At 44.2% G+C, this 25,240-nt stretch overlaps 1 protein-coding gene across 3 annotated transcripts in view; it reads right to left on the bottom strand.

Annotated features, from left to right (window-relative positions):
• LOC121695127 (retinoic acid receptor beta-like) overlaps positions 1 to 25,240 on the bottom strand; it is a 245,507-nt gene that overhangs the window by 86,524 nt on the left and 133,743 nt on the right. For all 3 annotated transcript variants that reach the window (XM_042075644.1, XM_042075645.1, XM_042075646.1), the window contains one exon: positions 11,925 to 12,066. In XM_042075644.1, the coding sequence (XP_041931578.1) occupies positions 11,925 to 12,066 (142 nt within the window). The remainder of the gene's footprint in view (positions 1 to 11,924; positions 12,067 to 25,240) is intronic.

The raw sequence follows: 25,240 nt of genomic DNA on the forward strand, positions 1-25,240 counted from the left end.
CTATCAAATCTATAAGTAACCGTGACAAATAGGGTATAAGATATATAAACTTTATTGTATTATCATATATGTTTGGTAATGGCTCAGCTTTCTCTGAGTGTTCTACTGACTTGGAAACTGCATCATGGAAGCAGTAAGTCAAGTCGCATCAAAAATAGTAGTGGCAGAACTCCAAAGTGACACCTTGTGGTTGTTTGTGTCAACTGCAGTTTGTGCCATTTCTGCTGAGAAAATGGGGATCGTGATTCCTGAAGGAACCCGTCCAAACTTAACGGGGACCCACTGTACTAGCATTCTACCACAGGTCGAGAGGTGTAGTTGTAACTACACAACTTTACGATAGTGGTTACGAACGTTCGTTGCTACTGTGGTTTTGGGAAACACTAACGTAGTGTAACGATGCATTGGACTATGTAAGTTCCAAATATGAATGTAATTCTGCGGCATAAAGCAGATGTATTTGTTTATTGTACAGAAAAATAAAAATGACACGTCAAGCAGTCAATTGACTACATTGCAGTCAAGAAGTAGGGCAAATTAATTTACGAAACCAAAACGTGGGTCATAGTTGTCTAAGCCTCTATAGCGTAGCCTGTTAAAAACGTCGCAGAAGCCTACCCAAGGCTACAGATTAATTCTGAACAGTTATTTCTCTACTGGCTCAATTATCACACCACTGTTTTGATTTGCGTAGTTGCGTTAACCCAACACTGACAATAATGTAGACAGCAAATTTCGATTTCTGTTACCACCGTGTAGTCAAGCCTGAAGCCATACCCAAGTAGCCTAAATCGAGCTTTTTCAGAAGAGGCGGCAGGCAGAGCGATGTACAGTGGCAGAGCGACGCACAGTGGCTGAAAGTGGTACTAAAGCTTCACGCAGCTTCACGCCTCGTAATGCACGACTGAAGTGGCCATTTGAAAGCGATGCCCACTGTAGCCACTGTTTAGCTTGGGATTTCTCAGGAACAGAGGCGTGTAGAAATACACGGTTTGCACCCACCGAGAGCTTAAAGTCTCACCTTTTAATCGAGCTATTGTATGTGTTCATAGCTATAACACAAAATATGCTGTGGCTGTACAAAAATCATCAACAATGATCTAGACTGCTGGCACTCTAGGACAAAGCTCCCGAAAACAGCTTGGCATTCAATGAGTTAAATACTCATGATAGAGAAAAAGACGGTTTTAAAAGGATGTGACCGAAGCTGAGGCAAGCCAGGCAATAGGCCTATAGGCCCGACGGTAATTGTAAAGCAATTTACAAAAGATTCACTGAACAAAAATGCTGATGGTGGTACATGGAAATGTAGCTAAAAATGTGGATGTGGAGATAGAAACTGGCAGCAGATTAAATGCTTGAGAGGGAAAAAATGCGGCTTTAAAAGGATGTGAAGACCGAAGCTGCAGCAAGCAGGTGATATTTAGAAATTTATTTCACAAAATCCAAGACTAAGAACAGACAGACTATGTAACTGGACACATTGAGGCCAAAAATATTGAGAATTCTACAGGGAATGTTGAAGATGAAGGAGTGAATAGTGGCAAGAGGCAAGCCGAAGGCTGCTGACAAGGCCCGACGCTATTGTAAAGCAATTTACAAAAAATTCATTGAACAAAAATGCTGATGTGGTACATGAAAATTTAGCTAAAAATGTGGGGAATGCAATGCAATCAAGCATTTTGGACATTTTGCATATTTTGGCACAAGCTGGCAACAGAACAAATGCTCGCTGGCCACCTCAGAGGAGCGAGAGAAAAAAAGATGCGCATTTAACCAGGGCCTACATTTCAGCGCGGGATTGCGGGTAAATTATTACTGAGTAGTAATAAAAGTCCCGCAACTCTAGCCATCATAGTGCGAGAAATTCCCACACATTTTACAGCGCTGTCTGACGTTAATCTAATAATGGAGCGGCCTGAATGCGGGACTATTGACTGGGCGGACCAACTCTGACTTCAATTGAACCCCATGCAGAGACACACATACGAGCGCAGGACCACTTTAGGGGTGCCTCTCTCTCTCTCTACCTCTGCAGGATTTGTCACAGCTAAAGTCAAATTATAGCCTACAGGTGCTTCTACATCAACCGCTATCGACAGGAAAGGAAAACAAACGTTTAGCGATCAGGAACCGTCAGGAATTTTGCAAATACAGAAGCATGACAGCCTAATATAACGCGAGAGAACATGGATATGTTCTCCATTTGAGGAACGTTATAATCGATGGCGGACGTGAACAGACAGCTACAGGCACGGAGCATAGTAGGCCTACTTTCACTTTCTGTGCATATTCACATGAAAGATAATTAGTAGCAAAACAGCGATCAAATATTACATGGCAGTAAGTTTTGTTTTCAAATGTTTTCAAGCATGTCTAGATAACGGGTGAGGAATGTTTAGGGGACAGACTATCGTAAATTCTCAAATTATGGCTGGGCAAAGCACAGCACCTATATTTGGACCATGGCTTGTAGGCTATTCGAGTCAGCTATAGGCCTTTATTTCTTGTGTTTTACTGTGAGACATAGGCCTATACTTTTCGCTATAGGAGCGGCATACCGGTAGGCTATCAATGGCAATGGTTCATTAAGTTTCATGTATGAAAGAGTGTCGGGTTTCCATCCGCTTATTGCGAGATAAGGCATCCGCTTTCATTCATTCATGGAACGTGTGCTGTGCTGCAAGGGAAACCTTATTCCATATAGCCAAAGAGGTCTAAGATCGCCTAAATGTAGTTATTTTTTAAATTATGCATGATTTACTTTTTTTATAAAATTCATAGGCTGATGCCTGGCAGCAACAATTGTGTTTAAATGTAGCTTATTGCTTCAGCCTCTAGCTCAGAAAGGGGCTGCGTGCGACTGGTAGCTTGAGGTAGCTTGTAGCTTGACGTGTTGGAGACTCATGGTGTAGGATGATGACTTTTCATTGGCAACAATATTAAACCAACCAACAATATAAATTATTAAGAAGAGCTCTTTTATGAGTTAAATTGAAGCAAAATTATACTGGCTTTTATTTGTCCGAATCTGAGGCCCGGCTATGAATAGAATCCCGGCCATAATTTGAGCATTTAAGTATGCACGTGTGTTTCAGGCATAGCGCAAGCACTAATCTCTGACTGAAAGTGCACAGGACTTGTGCATTTGAGAGCGCTCTCTCAAGGCTGTAGACGGTAATGTTTACATAGACACACACATAAACACATACACACACACACACACACACAAACACAAACACATATACACACACACACGCACATGCACACATACACACACACACATACTGGGTATCACAGCGTTCGCTATCTGCGGTGTGTCCATGGCGCTGACAACGTTACATTCGCAAATGTACATTCAACTGGCCCTCTCTCTCTCTGTCTCTCTCTCTGTCTCTTTCTCTCTCTCTCTCTCTCTCTGTCTCTCTCCCCTCCTCCTCTCCTTCTCTCTGTGCCAAATTATCTGTTTAACTTTTGCTTTTATAAACAGGTGATGTAAATATGAAGTAATGAAGGACCTAACCTAAAAACTAAAAATACCTCTCATCACTCACTCCTTTTCCTTCTCAATTCTCTCTTCATCCCTCTATCTCCTATCTGAGTTTTGATTGGGTAGATCTAGAGAGTTAGTGAGCCATTGAGCATTGATGACAGGTAGGCGGGCACGAGACGTGTCAATCAAACGCATCATAGGGCAACTCTAGGCCGACCATCTGCTGACCATTTGGCACAAGCTGGCACCACGCAACCAACAGATGCAACCGCAAATATACACACACACACAAACACACACACACTTACCATCAGCACACCAACCAATAGATGCAACTGCAAATATACACACACACACACGCATACCATCAGCACACCAACCAACAGATGCAACCGCAAATATACACACACACGCATACACACAACACACACATTCCATCAGCACACCAACCAACAGATGCAGCCGCAAATACAGACACACACACACACATTCCATCAGCACACCAACCAACAGATGCAGCTGCAAATACACACATACACACACACACAACACACACATTCCATCAGCACACCAACCAACAGATGCAGCCGCAAATACACACCATCTTTCTCCACCACACACTTACCATCAGCATACCAACCAATGCACACTGAAGATAATGTGTGTGTTTTGAGTGTGCGTGTGTGTGTGTGTTTCTGTGTTTTGAGTGTGTGTGTGTGTGTTTGAGTGTGTGCGTGTTTGTGTGTGTGCGTGTGTGTTTGAGTGTGTGTCAGTCTTGCCCATGGCAACTGGCACCAACTGTGCGGCAGCATCACGCTAATGGGTCACTAGGTAATAGAGAAGACAGACTGACACACACACACACACGCACTATTAGCAGAGAGGTTTTATTTTCAATTATATAATTTTCAAAAAAGTATAATTACTGCAAGTTGCACTACTTTTTGTATTGGTTTTATACAAGATGTTTGTGAAATTTGCACAGTAACACTTCTGTATTTTGACAGCAATTGTCTTTGCATTCTGATGCATTAGAATCATGAGTGGCTCTTTGTAAACAGCATCATTTTCTGGGGCCATGCAAAACTGCATTACCACTAGTGTGGAGTTAGTCAACATCATGACCGTAAAATAGACCATCCTTAGTCAATCTACTGCAGCAATTCCTCTCTCAACCTGTAGAAAATGCTGAACATCTGATTATGCATGAAAAAAATAATACCGTCATATACCGTGAAACCGTAAGAATTTTGAAAAATACCGTGATATACATTTTTGGTCATACTGCCCAGCACTAACACACATACAGTCACACATACACACACACACTCTCTCTCTCACACACACACAATACAGCTGTTACCTCAATATGTGCTAACCATAGGACAAGGCCTCTTTGTTAGCAGGTGAATGAGCGAGTTTATGGGTTCGTATCTACATGGATGTATGTGTCATCACAGGTGTGAATGTGGATGTGTGTGTGTGTAAGAGACAGAGTTATTATTAATAGTAATAATAATAATAATAATAATAATGGGATGAGGGAGTTATGGGGGGAGTTATTGTGTGTGTGTGTATAAGTGACTGTGTTTATCCATTTAGAGATGAGGAACCCACATTTATCCACTAGTGCAGAAAGAATGAAGAGCACAAAGCATTCTGTGTTTTGATCAGACATGTCTTAGCGTGGAACATACTTTCATCAATGTTTGGATCTAAGATAGCCAGTTCTTCCCTTGTATTAAGGTCCAAATAAAAGCATTAAAATGTGTGTGTTGTGTGTGTGTGTGTGTGTGTGTATCTCTGCAGGGTGAGAATCACCTCTTAACTTCTCTTGAGAGCAATGGAGTGTACCTGAGTATGTATATGTGTGTGTGTGTGTGTGTGGATCTTCTCTTGAGAGCAATGGAGTGTAAAGTGAACCTGAGTGCCTAACTGCTTATGCCATCAAAGGGCCAATAAACGGGGAAACAAACGCGTCCCATCTCTCACAGTGGGTGTGTGTGTGTGTGTGTGTGTAAATGTGAGTGTGTGATGGCATGTGACGGTGTGATGAAACCTCTAGGAGCAACAGCATCATACTACACCACACACACACACACACACACACACACACACACAGGTCAGGGAAATGAGCTTCAGAAACTCTCCTAATGTCTGATTTCCAGGGCAACTCGTCTCCCATCTCTCACAGTGTGTGTGTGTGTGTGAGAGTGTGTGTGGAGGCCTCCCCGGCAGCAGGTCATTACTCCCCCATTGTGTTCCTGATTGTTTAATCATGTTTAAACACACACACACACACACACATGACATGGCACGTGCACACACACACACACAACTATTTCTCCGTCATATGCTTGATGAGGCAAATGTGGATGTTTTTGTTCTTCTAATTGAATTAGTGAATGCTACAGTACATGCCCACACACACGCACACATTTAGTAAACGCTACAGTACATGCCCACACACACACGCACGCACACACAATCAGTAAATACTACAGTACATGCCCACACACGCACACATACACACACACACACACAATTAGTAAATGCTACAGTACATGCCCACACAAAGCGCTTTCAGACATACGTGTAAGACCGGAGGTTCTGCCGATGTTAAACGGTGGGCCTAGGGTATATCTGAATGACATAACCGGTCATATGGAAGTCCGAATTTACCCGGTGTTTATACTACTCCCCCCCTAGTATTTCCTCCGGACATTATGTAAATGTGCTGTGTCTGAACGAGGCGTAGAACATGCGGTTAAAATTCACACCTAGTGAGAGGGCGTGTCGGTGATGTTTCTTTCGTGCGTCCATGTGGTTAAATCTGACTTAAATGCCAGTGTTATGATGTAGTGGCATAGTGCTGTCCAGAAAATCTCCAACCTGGAAAGATGCAGACATCATGGAGCTACTGTCCATGAGGGCAGACAACATTTTGATAGAACACACGAAGGGAACGTTAGAGACACGTTAGCCTACAACTGCATGGCAAGGACAAACAAATTCAGAAGACTGAATCATCATAAGCAGAAGGCGCTGAAAAGGCAGTAGCCTACAGCGACGTCGTTGACGACAATAACAGGAGTATTTAATAAATTGTTAGCCAACACAGTTTTCTGTTCATTGATAGCCTTCATGACCTGCTGAGCTCGCTGATATTTGCTGAGCATATATGCCTAGAGAAAATGAAAACGAAGAAAACCCAACTTTGTTCCAAGCTCCTTACGTACATGCAATAGACACATGGGGAGAGGATGCTTTTGGAAAAAATAAACCATGAAAAAATGAACAACTTCACTGTTATTAATGTTAGTATTTTGTTTGTTGCTTAAAAACGTTGTATGATCTTGAAGTCTTGAGTTAGCCTACTGAATTGGCTGGTAGCCTACCATAAAGTTTGTCCATGCTCTCTCTCTCTCCAATGCAAACCAGATTTGGGGTTCTATTCTGGTACATAACGTTGAAAACAGATAAATGTGTTTATTTGAAGCACACATACAAATACTGTAGGCTAGGTCAATTTCAAGTGCGCACTTACGTGACTAGCCTACTTCAAGTATTAGCCTACGCACAATAGATTTCTCTTCTTTAGCCTACATAATGCATAGGCTACATTTTGTAAACAAAAAGCAGCTGTGACAGGCAGCGGCCGCATATATTCTGCGTCATATCTCGCATCCTGTGAACTCTACAAGCCCCCACCCCTCACTCGACAACCACACGGAGATTCTGTAATGTGCGTGTATGTCGTTCACACATACGTCCGTATAAGGTCAGTATTAGGTCCGCAGGTTAGCATCATATCTGAATCATCCGAAGGGTAGGACCTCCATTTGACAAACCTCCTCATATACTCCGGAGGTTATATCTGAAAGCGCTTACACACACACACACACACAATTAGTAAATGCTACAGTACATGCCCACCATTCTGCTTTGATTGCATCTGTGACTGAATCTCAACTTGGGTAACTTCCCTCAATACACACACACACACAAAGGGAGAGGGACTCACACTCCTTGGACATGCCAAGCGCAGACACCCTCATGGTGACGCCTCTCCATCTTTCTGACCACTTATTCATCCAGTTCAACGTCAGCCTGACAGAACAGCCTCCGGCTCCTCAGCCGATGGTCACATTCCACCGCAACATCCGGAACCTGTCTCCAACGCACTTCTCCTCTGCGGTTGCCTCCAGTCTACCTCCACTCAACACCTTCTCCTCTCTGGAGGTTAATGAGGCCACAGACTCGCTCTGCTCCACACTGACCTCGTGTCTAGACGAGCTGTGCCCTCTTACCACAAGGCCAGCTCGATCCAAACATTCTCATCCATGGCTAAATGATACCCTCCGATCGCAGCACACCAAACTCAGAGCCGCGGAGAGGAAATGGCACAAATCCAAACTAACTGATGACCTCAAAAACTACCAGACACTCCTGACCTCCTTCTCAGCCAGCATCACTGCTGCTAAGATGGCTTTCTACAATAGATAGATAGATAGATACTTTATTGATCCCCAGGGGAAATTCAAGGTCTCAGCAGCATACATACAAGACAAACACATTCTTTAACAGCAGAAGAGTAATTAAAGTATATAATATAAAAACACAACTAAGCAGTAAGGACAGTAGAAGATAAAGAATATGCTAAATATACTAAAATACAAATTATACTAACACTTAATACAATATATAAAAATATACTAAAATACAAATAACAAAATTACAAATTATACTAACACTTCATCTAAATCAATTCTAAAAACAGTATCCACATAGTGGTGATTAATAAATCAGAGGCGCTTGCAATGACTGAGGCAGGGACTGAGCCTGTGATTCTCTGTGCATAGTAAGGTATGGTAAGGTGCTCTAAGGTGCTCTGTGTGAGTGAGTGTCATGGTGGTAGTGCAATGGTGATAGTGGTCATGGTGATAGTGCAAATGAGTAAGTCAACAGTGCAACAATGCAGAAATAAAGTAAAGGAAAGTCTATATATCTATATATTTACCTATTTAAGAAAATGTATACGTGTGGCATGGAGGGGGGGGGGTTATGCATATGTGCTAATATAGCACGCAAACAGTGAGGCATAAAGACAGTGGTACAAGTGGCTAGTGGACAGACAGTACCAAACATGGAGGGGATGAAGAGGCAGACAGACTATGCAGAGAAGTCTATCTCTCCTCTTCCCTTAAGTGAGGCATTGAACAGTTCAATGGCCCTGGGGACAAATGACTTCCTCAGTCTGTCAGTTGTGCAAGGCAGTGAGCAAAGTCTCCAGCTGATCAGGCTCTTCTGTTTAACAATAGTGCTGTGGAGTGGGTGACACTCATTGTCCAAGATGTTGATCAGTTTGTTCAGGGTCCTTTTGTCAGATAGTGAAGTGATACACTCCAGTTCAGCTCCCACTACAGAGCCAGCTTTCCTTACCAGCCTGTCAATTCGCCCCACATCCTTCTTCCTTGTGCTTCCACCCCAGCATACTACTGCATAGAAGAGGACGCTGGCAACAACAGACTGGTAGAACATCCTGAGGAGCTTACTGCACACATTGAAGGACCGCAGCCTCCTCAGGAAGTACAGCCTGCTCTGCCCTTTCTTGTAGAGTGCATCAGTGTTGGCTGACCAGTCCAGTTTATTGTCCAGGTGGAGACCCAGATACTTGTAGGTGCTAACCACCTCCACATTGACCCCATCGATGTGAACTGGTAGCAGAGTGGGCTTAGACCTGCGGAAATCCACCACCATCTCCTTGGTCTTTGAAGTGTTAAGTTGAAGATGATTGAGTTTGCACCATTGCACAAAGTCCTCCACCAGGCTCCTGTACTCCTCCTCCTGCCCATTCCTGATACACCCCACAATTGCAGTATCATCAGAAAACTTCTGCATGTGGCATGACTCGGTGTTGTAGCAGAAGTCAGATGTGTACAGGGTGAACAGGACTGGAGAGAGCACAGTTCCCTGTGTGCAGGGTTAACAGGACTGGAGAGAGCACAGTTCCCTGTGGCGCTCCGGTGCTCTGGATGACAAAATCAACAGCGCTACAGATCAGCGCTACAGATCAGCGCTACAGACACTCAAAAACTTTTCTCAACCTTCAAATCGCTACTCAACCCTCAGCTGCCTCCTCCTCCATCCAGCCTTGCTGCAGATACCCTCGCCTCATTTTTTACAAACAAAGTGTCGGCAATCAGCAGTCAATTCTCTACATGCCCACTCAACGCATCTGACTCAGATACCGCACTCCTACAACCTCTAGGGATTGCTGGAACATCTTTTTCAGCATTCACGCCTCTCTCCGAGAGTGAAGTATCTAGACTCCTCACATGCAGCCGTACTACCACATGCTCGCTGGACCCTATACCTACGTGCCTACTTCAGTCCATCAGCCCGACCATTGCTCCAGCTATCACACATGTGATCAATGCCTCGCTAACCTCCGGCACATTTCCAACAGCTTTCAAAATGGCCCGGGTAATACCGTTACTTAAGAAAGCTTCTCTCAACCCTGCTCAAGTCGAGAACTACCGCCCTGTCTCACTCCTGCCTTTCCCAAACAGTCTCCAAACAGGTCTCTGACTTCCTTTCTGGATCCAAATCAGTCTGGGTTCAAAAGCGGCCACTCTACCGAAACGGCTCTGCTGTCTGTAACAGAAGCCTTAAAAGAAGCCAGGGCGACCACTCGGTCATCAGTACTCATTCTGCTTGACTTATCGGCTGCCTTTGACACGGTTAACCCTTAAAGGTGTAGGTTTTTGAACATTCTAAGTTCCGCAACAATTGAAGGTTCTAAAATTCTATGTTGAATTCAATGAACCCAGATATTCTTTAGAATGTTAATTTCCCAACATTCCCGTCACACCGGTGTGACGGTACTCCTTTAAGGGTTAATCACCGCATCCTTCTCTTTATACTCGCTAACATGGGAATCTCCGGTTCTGCTCTCTCCTGGTTTGAATCCTACCTCACAGGACGCTCGTTTAACGTATCATGGCTTGGTCAGCTATCTGCACCTCACCATCTCACCACAGGGGTCCCCCAGGGCTCAGTGCTGGGCCCCCTTCTCTTTGCTATCTACACCACCTCCTTGGGACAGATTATCCGTTCGCATGGCTTCTCATACCACTGCTATGCAGACAACACACAGCTCTATCTGTCCTTTCCACCTGATGACCCCTTGGTTTCAGCACGGATCTCGGATTGCCTCTCAGACATAGCTACATGGATGAAGGCACACCACCTCCAGCTGAACCTCTCAAAGACTGAACTGCTGGTCCTCCCAGCTAAACCTACCATACACCACGACATCAACATCAAAGTTGACTCCCTGTCTGTTTCACCTACCAGGACTGCAAGAAATCTAGGAGTTGTTCTCGACAACCAACTAAACTTCTCAGATAATGTTGCCTCAGTCGCCCGGTCATGCCGTTTCGCACTCTACAACATACGGAAAATCAGGACTTACTTGACTCAAGATGCTACCCAACTTCTGGTTCAGGCAATAGTCATCTCACGACTCGACTACTGCAATGCCCTCCTGACCGGTCTTCCAGCCTGTGCAGTGAAACCACTTCAGATGATCCAGAACGCGCCGGCGCGCCTGGTCTACAACCAACCCAAAAGGGCACATGTTACCCCGCTGCTCATCCAGCTACACTGGCTACCTATGGCGGCCCGCATCAAATTCAAGGCTCTAACGCTTGCCTACAAAGTAGTCTCCGGTTCTGCTCCCACCTACTTGAATGCCCTCATACAGACATACGCTACCTCCAGACCGCTGCGCTCCTCAGACGAACGACGTCTAGCTCTACCACCGGTACGCTCAAGCCAATCCAAACTTTTCTCATCTGTTGTTCCTCGTTGGTGGAACACACTGCCAGTTCCTACAAGGGCAGGGACATCCTTCTCCATTTTCAAAAAACTCCTGAAGACCCAGCTCTTTAGAGAACATCTCCTCTCATAGCAACACTTACAACAAGTCTTACTGATCCTAGCACTCACCAGCCGTCTTAAACTGACAAGTAACTGTTAAAAACAGCACTCACTGATGCACTTATTCTTAAACTTAAACTGTTTACCATGTTGTCAGCCAAATGTAATGTAATGTAATGCCCACACACACACACACACACACACACACAAAGGGAGAGGGACTCACACTCCTTGGACATATGCCCACACACACACACACACTCCTTGGACATGCCCACACACACACACATACACACACACACAAAGGGAGAGGGACTCACACTCCTTGGACATGCCCACACACACACACACACACACAAAGGGAGTGGGACTCACACTCCTTGGACATGCCCACACACACACACACACACACAAAGGGAGAGGGACTCACACTCCTTGGACATATGCCCACACACACACACACACACACAAAGGGAGTGGGACTCACACTCCTTGGACATGCCCACGCCGAAGCACTTCTGCAGTCGGCAGTACTGGCAGCGGTTCCTGGTCACTTTGTTGATGATGCAGTTCTTCTCCCGGTGACACGTGTACACCATGTTCTTCTGGATACTCCGTCGGAAGAACCCCTGAGGAGAGAGAGAAAGGGAGGGAGGGGGGGGGATGAAGAGAGGGAGAGAGATAGAGGAGGAGGGAGAGAGGGTGAGAGGTTTATTGAATCTATTGAATTAATCTTCAAACTATGGCATTACCACCCCACTGAAACACATGCTACATCATGACAGGCCAAACATCCCACACTTCATTAGTGGTTTATTTTTTGATTATTAAAGAGTCTTTTTCATTTAAAGGTTTGACTTTGTGCTTATTCAGTAGAGGATTTAGTGCTCTCCCCAATCCCAGACGTTCACATTGCATGTTTGTTTGTAATGGATGCAACCGCGAGATACGCGCTTGACGGCAATGAGTTGTTAACAGACATGAACCAAGACATATAGCCCATCAGCAATCTATCTAAAATAACACATACTTGAAGTACCATTCATGATATGTTGTAAAATATTGAAGTCGTAGGAAGTTTACATAATTTAAGCTGTAGGATGTTTCATTCGTCCCCCATGCTGTTTCATTTGTCCCAGCCAGGAGGGACGAATGAAACAAAACACACGTTCGACTTCTTCTTAAATAACTCTTGAACGGTTTTGTTCAGAGCTGTAAATGCAAATGTATTTATTTATTTTCATTGGGCATGCCAATGGCTAAGGGCAGCCGTGGCCTACTGGTTAGCGCTTTGGACTTGTAACCGGAGGGTTCAATCTCCGACCAGTAGGCCACGGCTGAAGTGCCCTTGAGCAAGGCACCTAACCCCTCACTGCACCTAACCCCTCGCCGCTGTTGTTGCAGGCAGCTCACTGCACCGGGATTAGTGTGTGCTTCACCTCAGTGTGTGTTCACTGTGTGCTGTGTGTTTCACTAATTCACGGATTGGGTTAAATGCAGAGACCAAATTTCCCTCATGGAATCAAAAGAGTATATATACTTATACTTATATACTATATATAAATACACACACAGCGCACACATACTTATACCATGCCGTGCCGTCCACATCTCTTCAGCACAGCAGCAGCAATGGAAACTCTTCGTTGAACTTTTAAGTGGTGTTCAATGGTGTTGCTAAGTAGGCCGAGTTAGGCCTATAGGCCTAAATCAACATTGAATTAGTTATTGGATGATATTAAAAAGAATTGGAATTATTTGTGGTTGAGCTGGAAATTTCAACTTGGTGATCAAAAAGTTTTGGATTTCATGTTGACCGCGACTTCAGAACTTTGTTACGTTGTGTCAGTGTAAAGTTAGCTAGCCTAGTCTAACCAAATATTTGTCTTACAAATCTAAACCACAGGCTCACGTTAATCTAGTAGGCTTTGAGACATCTGTTTTGTCTTGTGACAAAGTCTCCTGGTTCAGTTGTTTCCAGTTTCATAAAAAACTAGGGTGTTAAATTTGCAGTAGCCTAACTACAAAATCCAACCTAATAACGACCCCCACTCACCGGGGCTAGGTGGAAGGTGTTACAGTAATAGCCGATTGGCGTAGCCTACAGTAGACTAGGGCTGTCAAAATTGCTCAAAAATGATGCTCGAAATTTCCCTCTAAAATAAACACATGTATTTGAATATATTGGAATATCTAGGCTATATTATTTGCACATTATGTCACGTCATCAGTTTTTAACTTTTTGGCAACTTTTGAATTAACTGAAAGAAGATAAATATTTTTTGTTAGTTTTGGAAGTTTATTTTTACGTAGCCTACAATGGCCAGTTCCGACAAAGCCGAAATTACTCCTTTTGAAACAATGAGTGCAGGCCGTTTATATGGTTATATTGCTTGACAGGGGGGATCCCAAGCAGCTTTCAGCCATAAGGCTACTTTGAGAACATTTCCTAATTCACCCGTCACTAATATTCAAATTGTTGAAAACTATTTCGGCATAGCCTATAAGCAGTTTAATTAAATGTAATGTTAGTTGTGAACAAACGGGCTACTTGGTGAGGCTTGGCCTCACAGATGCGCTCGTGCCTTAAATGGCAAGAAAAATCTTCACGATATAGACCTATTAACTGACCGCCCGATTCACATTGGCTGGGGGGCAGGGGGGGGCATCAGGCATTTGTGCCCAGGGGTCTATGAATTGTTAATCTGGCCCTGCCCCCAACAAATCACACCTTCCCACCTCTGACAGCTTAAAAGAAGTCAAGAGGACTCCTTACTCACAGACCTATTCACAAACCTGCAGCATTCTGCCGTGTTTTGAAATCATGCAGCTACAGGAGCCTCCAATCGTGAGGAAGCAATTTTGCATTGTAGGCATAACTAACATGCAATAACGCCACCAAACAACAACCAAAACTAGGCTACTCATTGTCAACATGTAAATTAAATGTAACGTTATTGTGAATCAAATTAAAATGTTCTCCTCTTTGCAAACGTAGGCATAGGCATATTAACAGATTAATTTAATAATGTTACAAAGTCCCCTGCCCCCATTTATATTACTCAATAAACAGTTGAAAAAAAATAATGTTACAAAGATACTACATCAATCCGTATGTTTCATTAGGCTACTAGGCTATTTGTTTTGCCTTACACTTGATTAATTTAGGCTAGGCCTTCTTATTCAGTTATTCATCATCTTCCGTCCTTGTGTAGCGCACGCATTCTCAGACCTGTCACCTGTCACTCATCATCGTAAGGGAGATGTTTGGAATCATTCCCGCGTTACAATCATCAGCCAATGAGGGTGGTCACTTCAGTCAAGCTCGTGCATGAGTAATGACGTCATCCATAGCAACGAAGACTCACTCTTAGTTTAGGAATTGTCATTTTTCCTTACTAAGAGTACAGTAGGTCTGAAAGGCTTAATAAGAGAAACTCCTAGCTAAAATCTTTTATTCCTATTTACTCCTAGTGGTAAGATAAAAGGCTTTTATTTGTGAATATGGCCCCTGGTGTCTAACCCAATGCATAGCCCATTTACACAAAATAATGGTTGAATATTACTGATGATCGTTATTTAAGAACATGCAGTGCGCGTAGGGCACCAAAAACATCTTGCTCGTAAAAAATCATCATACCGCACATTGTGGCAGGTCTGTTATTTAGCCTACTTACTGTAGGCTGCGCAAACCACAGGCCTTTATTTTGGGCAAGCCTGCATTCGAGGCAGACCTTCTGTTGAAGAATTTTATATAAAGCTTGCGCTAACAGTAATCCTCCTGCCCCCGCTACCACAGCTGTGGATAGTGTGGCATACTCACGCGTTATGTCTCCTTCTTGCAAACTTGACTAGGCCTATAGCGCAACCATTTACGTCTTCAAAAAATAACAACTTGCCCGCTATGCCTTCATAGCTTTGGGCTTCATTCAGCATTTTGTTCTTCCACTGGAAACGACTCTTCTACATTTGCTGCCTGCTGCATCCTTTCTGTTTTTATTGTTTAGAAAACGTTTGACGTCTTTGACGTTAATGCATTAAACTTTGTTTGCTGGTAACCTGCCACAAATAGCCTACAGATTCTTGCGTGTGTATTCTCTGTTCTCTCCAAAATATGCCCGTTCTATAGGCTGGCCAAGTGCGTAATTCTGCGTCATAAAGCAGATGTATTTGTTTATTGTACAGAAAAATAAAAATAACCTGTCAAGCAGTCAATTGACTACATTGCAGTCAAGAAGTAGGTCAAATTAATTTTCGAAACCAAAACGTGGGTCATAATTGTCTAAGCCTGTTGCGTAGCCTGTTAAAAACGTCGCTAGATAGTATTAAATCGCCAACAACATTGTTTTCTGCAGAAGCCTACCATAGGCTACAGATTAGTTCTGAATAATTATTTCTCTACTGGCTCAATTATCAAAAAGGTGCTTTCGTCCTCCGCAAATTAAGAGAGAGATGTTAGAATAAATTAGCGTTTGCGACTGACAACGTTGTGATAAGTAGGCTATAACACTAACTTTGCAAAGTTAACTTGAATGCATCAATTTTGAACAAAGGTGTGTAGGCTACACCACGCCAGTTGTAGTTTGCATGAACAGTTCTTGCACAAGACACTGTTTTGATTTGCGTAGGGGAGGTGCGGGCTGAAGCCTGAACCTGTTTGAGGGAGAGTGGTGCAAGGAGAGAATGCGTGCTCTGTCCTGCGCATATCTCTACCATAAAATAATGTGTCTAGGCTAATCTATATTTTCAATAAGCAAGCACTGCATGCCTATGGAAACAATAAGTCAATATATTAGAGATATCAAGAGTAACGCAGGAATGGACATTACAGTTATTCAGTAACTGTAACAAATAACGTAGACATTTTTCCGTTTTGTGGAGTGGCACCGGTACCACTGTGTAGCCAAGCCTTGTGCCATTGGCTACCCAAGTAGCCTAAATCGAGGTAATGTTTAATTATGCATGATTTATTTTGTTATTGAATTCGTAGGCTGGGATTCCTCTCGGCAACAATTATGTTTAAAGCTAGCCTGCTTTTTCAGAAGGGGCAGCAGGCAGGCTACTGACAGAGCGATGTACAGTGGCAGAGCGACGCACAGTGGCTGAAAGTGGTACTAAAGCTTCACGCAGCTTCACGCCTCGTAATGCGCGACTGAAGTGGTCATTTGAAAGTAATGCCCACTGTATGTGTGTGTGTGTGTGTATGTATATCTGTGTTGTTATAGTTATGCTGTGATATACAGTAGTGTGTACACCTGTAACTATACATACATACACACATACATACATACACACATACATACATACATACACACATACATACATACATACATACACATAGACACCTAGTTTTATTTCTGTGTCTTATTCCATGTTCCTGGTCGTGTGTGTGTGTGTGTGTGTGTATGAGCATCTTTATGTGTGTGTGTGTGTGTCTGTATGCATGATTATGCAAATGAGGGTGACATAGTAAGCTAGCCAACCCAAAAGGTCCGACAGCCTTTTCATTTCATGTAACATTTGGTCCAGACGCTCCTTCAGTGTGGCAAACTTACACTAACTGAACTGCTACTGCAGATGAGTCTGGACCATGTGTGTGTGTGTGTGAGAGTGTGTGTGTTTCTGGGAGAGTGCTGGAAATAGCCGTTAGGGAGCGAGTACCTCCCCACTGAGAGGATATCTTCATGTGTGAAATAACCAAATGGATGAGACCAGGCACACACACACACACACATAATCACACACACACACATACATACGTAACATATACACACACACATACACATACACATACATAACACACACACACACATACACATACATAACACACACACACACACATACATAAAACACACACACACACACACATACACATACATAACACACACACACACACACACACACATACACATACATAACACACACACACACACAATGAGCCCAATAAAGAGAGAAAATGTTGGGAGAGAAAGAGAGAGAGTAGAGAAGGAGAGAAAGAGAGAGAGTAGAGAAGGAGAGAAAGAGAGAGAGTAGAGAAGGAGAGAGAGTAGAGAAGGAGAGAAAGAGAGAGAGTAGAGAAGGAGAGAGAGAGAGAGTAGAGAAGGAGAGAAAGAGAGAGTAGAGAAGGAGAGAAAGAGAGAGAGTAGAGAAGGAGAGAAAGAGAGAGTAGAGAAGGAGAGAGAGTAGAGAAGGAGAGAAAGAGAGAGTAGAGAAGGAGAGAAAGAGAGAGAGTAGAGAAGGAGAGAAAGAGAGTAGAGAAGGAGAGAAAGAGAGAGAGTAGAGAAGGAGAGAAAGAGAGAGTAGAGAAGGAGAGAAAGAGAGAGAGTAGAGAAGGAGAGAGAGTAGAGAAGGAGAGAAAGAGAGTAGAGAAGGAGAGAAAGAGAGAGTAGAGAAGGAGAGAAAGTAGAGAAGGAGAGAGAGTAGAGAAGGAGAGAAAGAGAGAGAGTAGAGAAGGAGAGAAAACCGCACAGCACATTGTGTCTGGAGAGAGGAGAGGAGGAGAAGAGGAAGAAGGGAGAGGAGGAGGAGAGGAGGGAAGGGAGGAGGAGAGGATGAGAGAAGGGAGGAGGAGAGAGGAGGAGAGGAGTGAGGAGAAGAGGAGAGAAGGGAGGAGGAGAGGAAGAGGGGAGGGGAGAGGATGAGAGAAGGGAGGAGGAGAGGAGAAAAGGGAGGAGGAGAGGAATAGAGGAGGAGAGAAGAGAGGAGGGAGGAGAAGAGGAGAGAAGGGAGGAGGAGAGGGGAGGAGAGGAAGAGGGGAGGAGAAGAAAGGAGGGAAGAGGAGAGAGCTGAGGGCTTTTTAGTGGATATTAATTTGTTGTTGAGGTGGAGCCTCTTTCAGGGTGCATCCGTCATGTTCATGTTCAGCTCTCTGGGAGCTTCACGGGTGTCCACTTCACTGTGTGTGTGTGTGTGTGTGTGTGTGTGTGTGTGTGTGTGTGTGTGTAAATACATTTGTGTTTATGTATCTCTCACAGTCTGTGTGTGTGCGTGTTTGTGTTTCTGTGTGTGTGTGTGCGTGTTTGTGTTTCTGTGTGTGTGTGCTTGTTTGTGTTTCTGTATGTGTGTGTGTGTGCGTGTGTGTGCGTGTTTGTGTTTCTCTGTGTGTGTGCGTGTTTGTGTTTCTGCGTGTGTGTGTGTGTGCGTGTGTGTGTTTGTGTTGCTGTGTGTTTCTGTGCGTGTGTGCGTGCGTGTGTGTGTGCGTGCATTTCTCTGGGGGTGTGTGTTGAGGGGTTAAATTTCCATTTGGCGCGGCAGGCTGTGATGGATAAGGCCTTGTGGTTTCATTAGGGGAGGCAGGATGCATGATGGGTAATGTATTAGATCACAGGGCAGGAGCAGACAGCTATGGAACCCATCTCCCCGCCTCCCTTACATCATTCATCACCCCCCCCCCCCACACACACGCACGTACACACACACGCACGCACGCACACACACACCCTGCAGCCAATGGTGTGCGTGTCTTTGTGTCATGTGACGTGTATGAAGTCAGAGCATCGGTCATTCTCCTAATAGATGCTGATATCCTGGGCATTCTTATAGGGCTTATTCGCAAACACCGCTGCGGCCATATTGTTGATATGACACATATATTGTATATATAGAACTGGACAGTGTGGCTGCATTCAGCAGTGTTCTATGGAACAGAAGGCGACACCATCTTGGAAAATGTGGAGCCAATTTGAAGTGTGGCTGCGCAGCAGAAGTTGAAGCATGCGCAGTGAAGAGGAGTCGCGGTCAGGCACGCCCACTCAGTTGCCACTCAGCGAGTTAAACACGCCCCTTGTCAAATGAAACCCGCCCCCTTCTCCTTTCCACAACGCAGGTCGACTCGGCGCCGAAGGCTAGCTGGCTGGATGAATTTTGCAGCTGTGAGTTAGATAAACAGCACAAACAACAGTCTTCGGTTTGTTCTTGTCTGGTAAGTGTTGCGTTTTAACTGAAAAGTTTTCTCTATTGTTGTTCTTAAATACGTCTAAGAGAGCTTATTATGTTGATTATTGGCTTATTGGCTTGTACAGAGAAACAGTAAGAAATATGTTGATTATAGACAGTGACAATTTAGTATGGTGAATACTACTGAGCTAACAACAGAAATACGGACAGCGAATTACATGCTAACGTTAGCAGCTATATTAATGTTACCGTTAACTGTAGGCTAAGTTAGTCGTTGAAGTGAAGATTAGCACACAGCTCCCGTAACAGTCGATGCATGATTTACTCGGCTTATTTGTTTTTGCTGTTTTCAAAATATCTCAATCTTAATGTATGCCATCTCAACATGGAGTAACCATTGACTGTACATGGGGATCAATAACACTCAGTACAGTCAGTACAGTATATGATGTGATAAAGCAACGTAAGTTAACGTTAACGTAATATGAAGCATGTTCCTCATCAACCTGTCATGTTAATGTAACTACTAGCCAGTTTGCCAGCGTTGCATTTTTTCTAATGTTAACGACACCTCCGTTAGAGCTACTTCTGTGATGGTAGGTCGGTAGCATAGACTGTAAAAAATAGATCGGTAGGTCGGTAGTTGTAGACCGCATACGTGAATGATCGATAAATAAAACGCATGCATTAAACACTGCGCCTGATATGCATGATATCAGTGAACATTTGAGAAAGAAACACCTTAGTTTGTCATCTAACGTCTATGATCAGTCATACTGATAACGTTTTTTTTCAAGCTGACGCAAGTTAATAACATTCACAACGCATATTTAAATGCGTAGTTAACATTAGGTAGGCTGTGAAATTTATTGCACACATATATTTAATTAATTGGTATTACTAGTGGTGTTGAGTGCCTGATTAGATGCTTTGTAATGTTGTAAAATTGTCTGACTAACTTTATTGTAAATTTCCTTTTTGCAGATAAGATATGGGTGATGGCTGAATGTACTGGAGGTGGCAGCAAGGTGGTCTCCATGGTCTACATCGGTATGCCTACGTGAAGTGGTTTGGCTGGGGTGGTCTGAGGTGGCATGTCCTCCCCCTTTCTCCAAGTCCCCCGACATCCATCTCCCTGACATCATCACCCACCGTCACTGGAACAACCTGAAGCCCCTTATACATGGGACATGGCACAGCACCACTATGTTCTGAAAACACATGACTTTCAATAACTTGCGTGGCACCAAGAAAGGTCTGCCGCTGCTCTGAAACTTCTGTTAATGTGACATCATTCATACTTGAGGCTGTACACATCACATTGTTTCTATTTTCTAAGTCACCCAAACTTCAACTTTCTGTATGCCCCTGAACTCACACAAATTGTAAATTGCAATGCGCCATTTAACCAGTGGTGTAGTCTAGTTAGCTGTAGTGGTGGGTATACTGTGAGCAACCCCAAATGTTATTAAATACGTATCCTTGCCTATTTAAAATGGGTATACTGAGATGATGATGCTTTTTAAATTGGTTTACTGTGTAGTCCTGTGTATCACATAGACTATACCACTGCATTTAACTGTCTTGGTATTTAAAAGTCAGAGGCCATTGCTTAGTAACATTTAACAGTAGCCTACACAAAGATGTAGACGTTAGAAGAATATTAATATCAGAATAATTATTGGTTGATACTAAATCAATATTGAATGTTTTTTATTTCTTTTGTGTGATATATCATTCAGAATGCTGCAACACGACTGGTCTTCAATCAGCCAAAGAGGACACATCGTAACTCTTCTCCTAGTTACTCTCCATTGGCTCCCTACAGTAGCCAGAATTAAATTTAAATCTCTCACTTTGGCCTATAGGACACTGACTGGATCTGCTCCTTGTTATTTTAATTCAATGATCAAAATGTACAGTGGGTCCCAGTTAAGTTTGGACGCACCCCATTTTCTCAGCAGAAATGGCACAAACTGCAGTTGACACAAACAACTACAAGGTGTCACTTGGGAGTTCTGCCACTACTATTTTTGATGCGACTTGACTTAACTGCTTCCATGACGCAGTGAGCCATTACCAAACATATATGATAATACAATAGCGTGAGTTTATATATCTTATACCCTATTTGTCAGGGTTACTTATAGATGTGATAGTGTAACGATAAGCGCATAACCCAAATATCAGCTGTGGCATGGGGGGGGGGTGTTATGCATATGTGCTGATGTGCTAATATAGCACGCAAACAGTGAGGCATAAAGACAGTGGTACAAGTGGCTAGTGGACTGACAGTACCAAACATGGAGGGGGTGAAGAGGCAGACAGACTATGCAGAGAAGTTTATCTCTCCTCTTCCCTTAAGTGAGGCATTGAACAGTTCAATGGCCCTGGGGACAAATGACTTTCTTAGTCTGTCAGTTGTGCAAGGCAGTGAGCGAAGTCTCCAGCTGATCAGGCTCTTCTGCTTAACAATAGTGCTGTGGAGTGGGTGACAGTTCAGCTCCCACTACAGAGCCAGCTTTCCTTACCAGCTTGTCAATTCGCCCCACCTCCTTCTTCCTTGTGCTTCCTCCCCAGCATACTACTGCATAGAAGAGGACGCTGGCAACAACAGACTGGTAGAACATCCTGAGGAGCTTACTGCACACATTGAAGGACCGCAGCCTCCTCAGGAAGTACAGCCTGCTCTGCCCTTTCTTGTAGAGTGCGTCAGTGTTGGCTGACCAGTCCAGTTTATTGTCCAGGTGGAGACCCAGATACTTGTAGGTGCTAACCACCTCCACATTGACCCCATCAATGTGGACTGGTAGCAGAGTGGGCTTAGGCCTGCGGAAATCCACCACCATCTCCTTGGTCTTTGAAGTGTTAAGTTGAAGATGATTGAGTTTGCACCATTGCACAAAGTCCTCCACCAGGCTCCTGTACTCCTCCTCCTGCCCGTTCCTGATACATCCCACAATTGCAGTATCATCAGAAAACTTCTGCATGTGGCATGACTCGGTGTTGTAGCAGAAGTCAGATGTGTACAGGGTGAACAGGACTGGAGAGAGCACAGTTCCCTGTGGCGCTCCGGTGCTACAGATCACAGTGTCAGAGAGACAGTTCTTCAGTCTGACAAACTGTGGTCGCTCGGTCAGGTAATCTGTAATCTAGGTTACCAGGTGAGCGTCCACACCCATCTGCAAGAGCTTGTCTCCCAATCTGAGGGGCTGGATGGTGTTAAAAGCACTTGAGAAATCAAAGAACATGATTCTCACAGCACTTTTCCCCTTGTCCAGGTGGGAATGTGTCCTGTGTAGAAGATAAGTGATGGCATCGTCCACGCCCACTTTCTCCTGGTAAGCAAACTGTAACGGGTCTAGTGCATGGTGTACCTGGGGTCTGAGCATGCCTAAGACCAATCGCTCCATTGTCTTCATCACATGTGATGTAAGAGCGACAGGTCTGTAGTCATTAAGCTCACTAGGGTGTGGCTTCTTAGGGACAGGGGTGAGACATGATGTCTTCCACAGTGTTGGAACTTGTCCAAGGCGTAGGCTCAAATTGAAGATGTGCTCCAGTGGCTCCCCCAGTTCAGCAGCACAGGCCTTGAGTAGCCTTGGGCACAGTCTGTCAGGCCCAGCTGCTTTATTGCTGCGCAATTTCTTAAGTTGGACTGTCACTTGATCTTTTGTAATGGTGAGGGGTGTAAGGGGAGGGGGAGGGGTGCATCTGGGTCACCTCATTGTTCATGATCGCCATGTGGGGGAGGGGTGCAAAATCCAGTGATGGTGGGGGTACGATAGCCTGTGATGATGGAGGTGAGTGTTGCTCTGGTATTGAGGGGGTGTGAGGGTGGGGGATGGTGGACAGACCACCGCCATTGGAGCTGGAGCAGGGCAGTCAAACCTGTTGTAGAAGTGGTTCAACTGGTTCGCCCTGTCCAGGTCCCCCTCCACAGAGCTGCTGTTCTTCAGGCCAGTGATAACCTTCATGCAGTCCCATGACTCCTTCAAGTTGTTTTCCTGCAGCTTCTGTTCCACCTTCTTTCTGTAATCCTCCTTAGCCTCCTTCAGCTTGAATTTGAGTTCCCCTTGCACACGCCTCAGCTCTGCCATGTCCCCCTCTCTGAACGCCATATTTTTCCTGTTGAGAAGGGTCTTGACATTGCTGGTTATCCAAGGCTTGTTGTTGGGAAAGCAGCGTACAGTTCTGGTGGGAACAACAATGTCCATGCAGAAGTTCAGGTAGTCAGTTGTGCACTGTGTGACCTCCTCCAAGTCCTCTCCATTCTGTAACACACTCCAGTCAGTACACTCGAAGCAGTCTCTCAGAGCCTCATCCACTTCGGGTGTCCACTTCTTGAAGGTGCGTGTGGGAACTGGTAGCCTCTGTACTTTGGGCTTGTACATTGGCTGGAGATGAATGAGGTTATGGTCTGACTTTCCCAGTGGGGGGAGGGGGTTTGCACTGTATGCATCCCTCACATTTGCATACATGAGGTCTATTGTCCTGTTTTTCCTTGTAGGGCAGTCAACATACTGGTAAAAATTTGTGAGTGTGGAATCCAGTGTTATGTGATTGAAGTCGCCAGAGATCACAAAAAAGGCGTCAGTGTGTTGGGTTTGAAGCCTTGCGATTGTGGAGTGGATGACGTCACACACTGTATCCGGAAGAGCTCGAGGTGGAACGTAAACACAGACAGCAATTGCGTGCGAGAACTCCCTCTGCATGTAGTATGGACGTGTATATGGCTCTGCTCTACTGCCTAGATTCGAACTCAGAACTGCCTGAAAGTTGTAACCTGTTCTGGAAATACACGCATTAACCCACTCGACCGTCAGACAACGCTATCTGCTTAGAGTAAGCCTATTGGGTAGGACTGTAGCCTACACTGGTTGCTGTGGCACAGTCTTGACTGACCGAATTCGTTTTCCTTTGTCATATGAATGCTGTCATTTTGTTAACATTACTGTTAAGGAGATGCTGTAGGCAAAGGCTATATTTAACATCGTTAGTGTAGTAAAACAAAAGGCTATATTTAACATCGTTACTGCTAAAAACACAGAGAAACGCACTGAAAACTCGGCCAATCACAGCTTTGTCGAATGCTCCATCCGGTTCGACCGTGGAACGCCACAGCGGACTATGCTGCCCCCAAGTGGCTGCAGTTGTACTTACATTTCACCCAGCTGCGTGAATCACCTTGATGGTGAATGAAGTGTCAATTCTTAACTGGGACCCACTGTACATCCCAACCGCCCACTGCGGTCTTCTGAGCGTCTGTTTTGTCGACCAGTCTTAAACGCTAGGTCAAATTCAAGACTCTTTTCCTCAGTGGTTCCATGTTGATGGAATGAGTTGCCCAGTGCTCTTCGTTCTTGTGATAGTTTTTGGTCTTTTAAGCACTTCTTATGCGTTATGGTTTGTATGCAGTAGTACTGTTTTATTTTCATTATAGGCTGCTGATTAATTTGACGTTTTTTATTATTGATATTCTCCTTAATGTATTGTAGTCTTACCATGTTATTGTTATTATATTATTGATTGAATGGGCATTATTATTTAATATTGCTTTTCCCCACTCATTTTCATTGTTTATTTCATTAGGCTATTGACTGATCCCTGTTTTAAAGGAGAATTCTGGTGTGATATTGACCTAAAGTGTATTGAAACATGATACCGAGTGTGAACGTATGTCTCATAGCCCATCTCGACTTGTCCCCTGCACTCCAAAATCTGGCGCTAGTTAGCCGATGCTACCAACAACTTTTTCAGTAGTGGTGCTTCGGCATCGGGCTAGCCATGCAAATAAATCACTGTTTTACACCCATTTACGAGGCTCAATGTATCTCCACACTTCATTGGTAGACTTCCTAGGGCCCTGACATTTAAAACGAGACATTGAGAACTTTGAAAAAGCAC

Source organism: Alosa sapidissima, chromosome 21 (genome assembly GCF_018492685.1).
Source record: "Alosa sapidissima isolate fAloSap1 chromosome 21, fAloSap1.pri, whole genome shotgun sequence".
NCBI lineage: Eukaryota > Metazoa > Chordata > Actinopteri > Clupeiformes > Clupeidae > Alosa > Alosa sapidissima.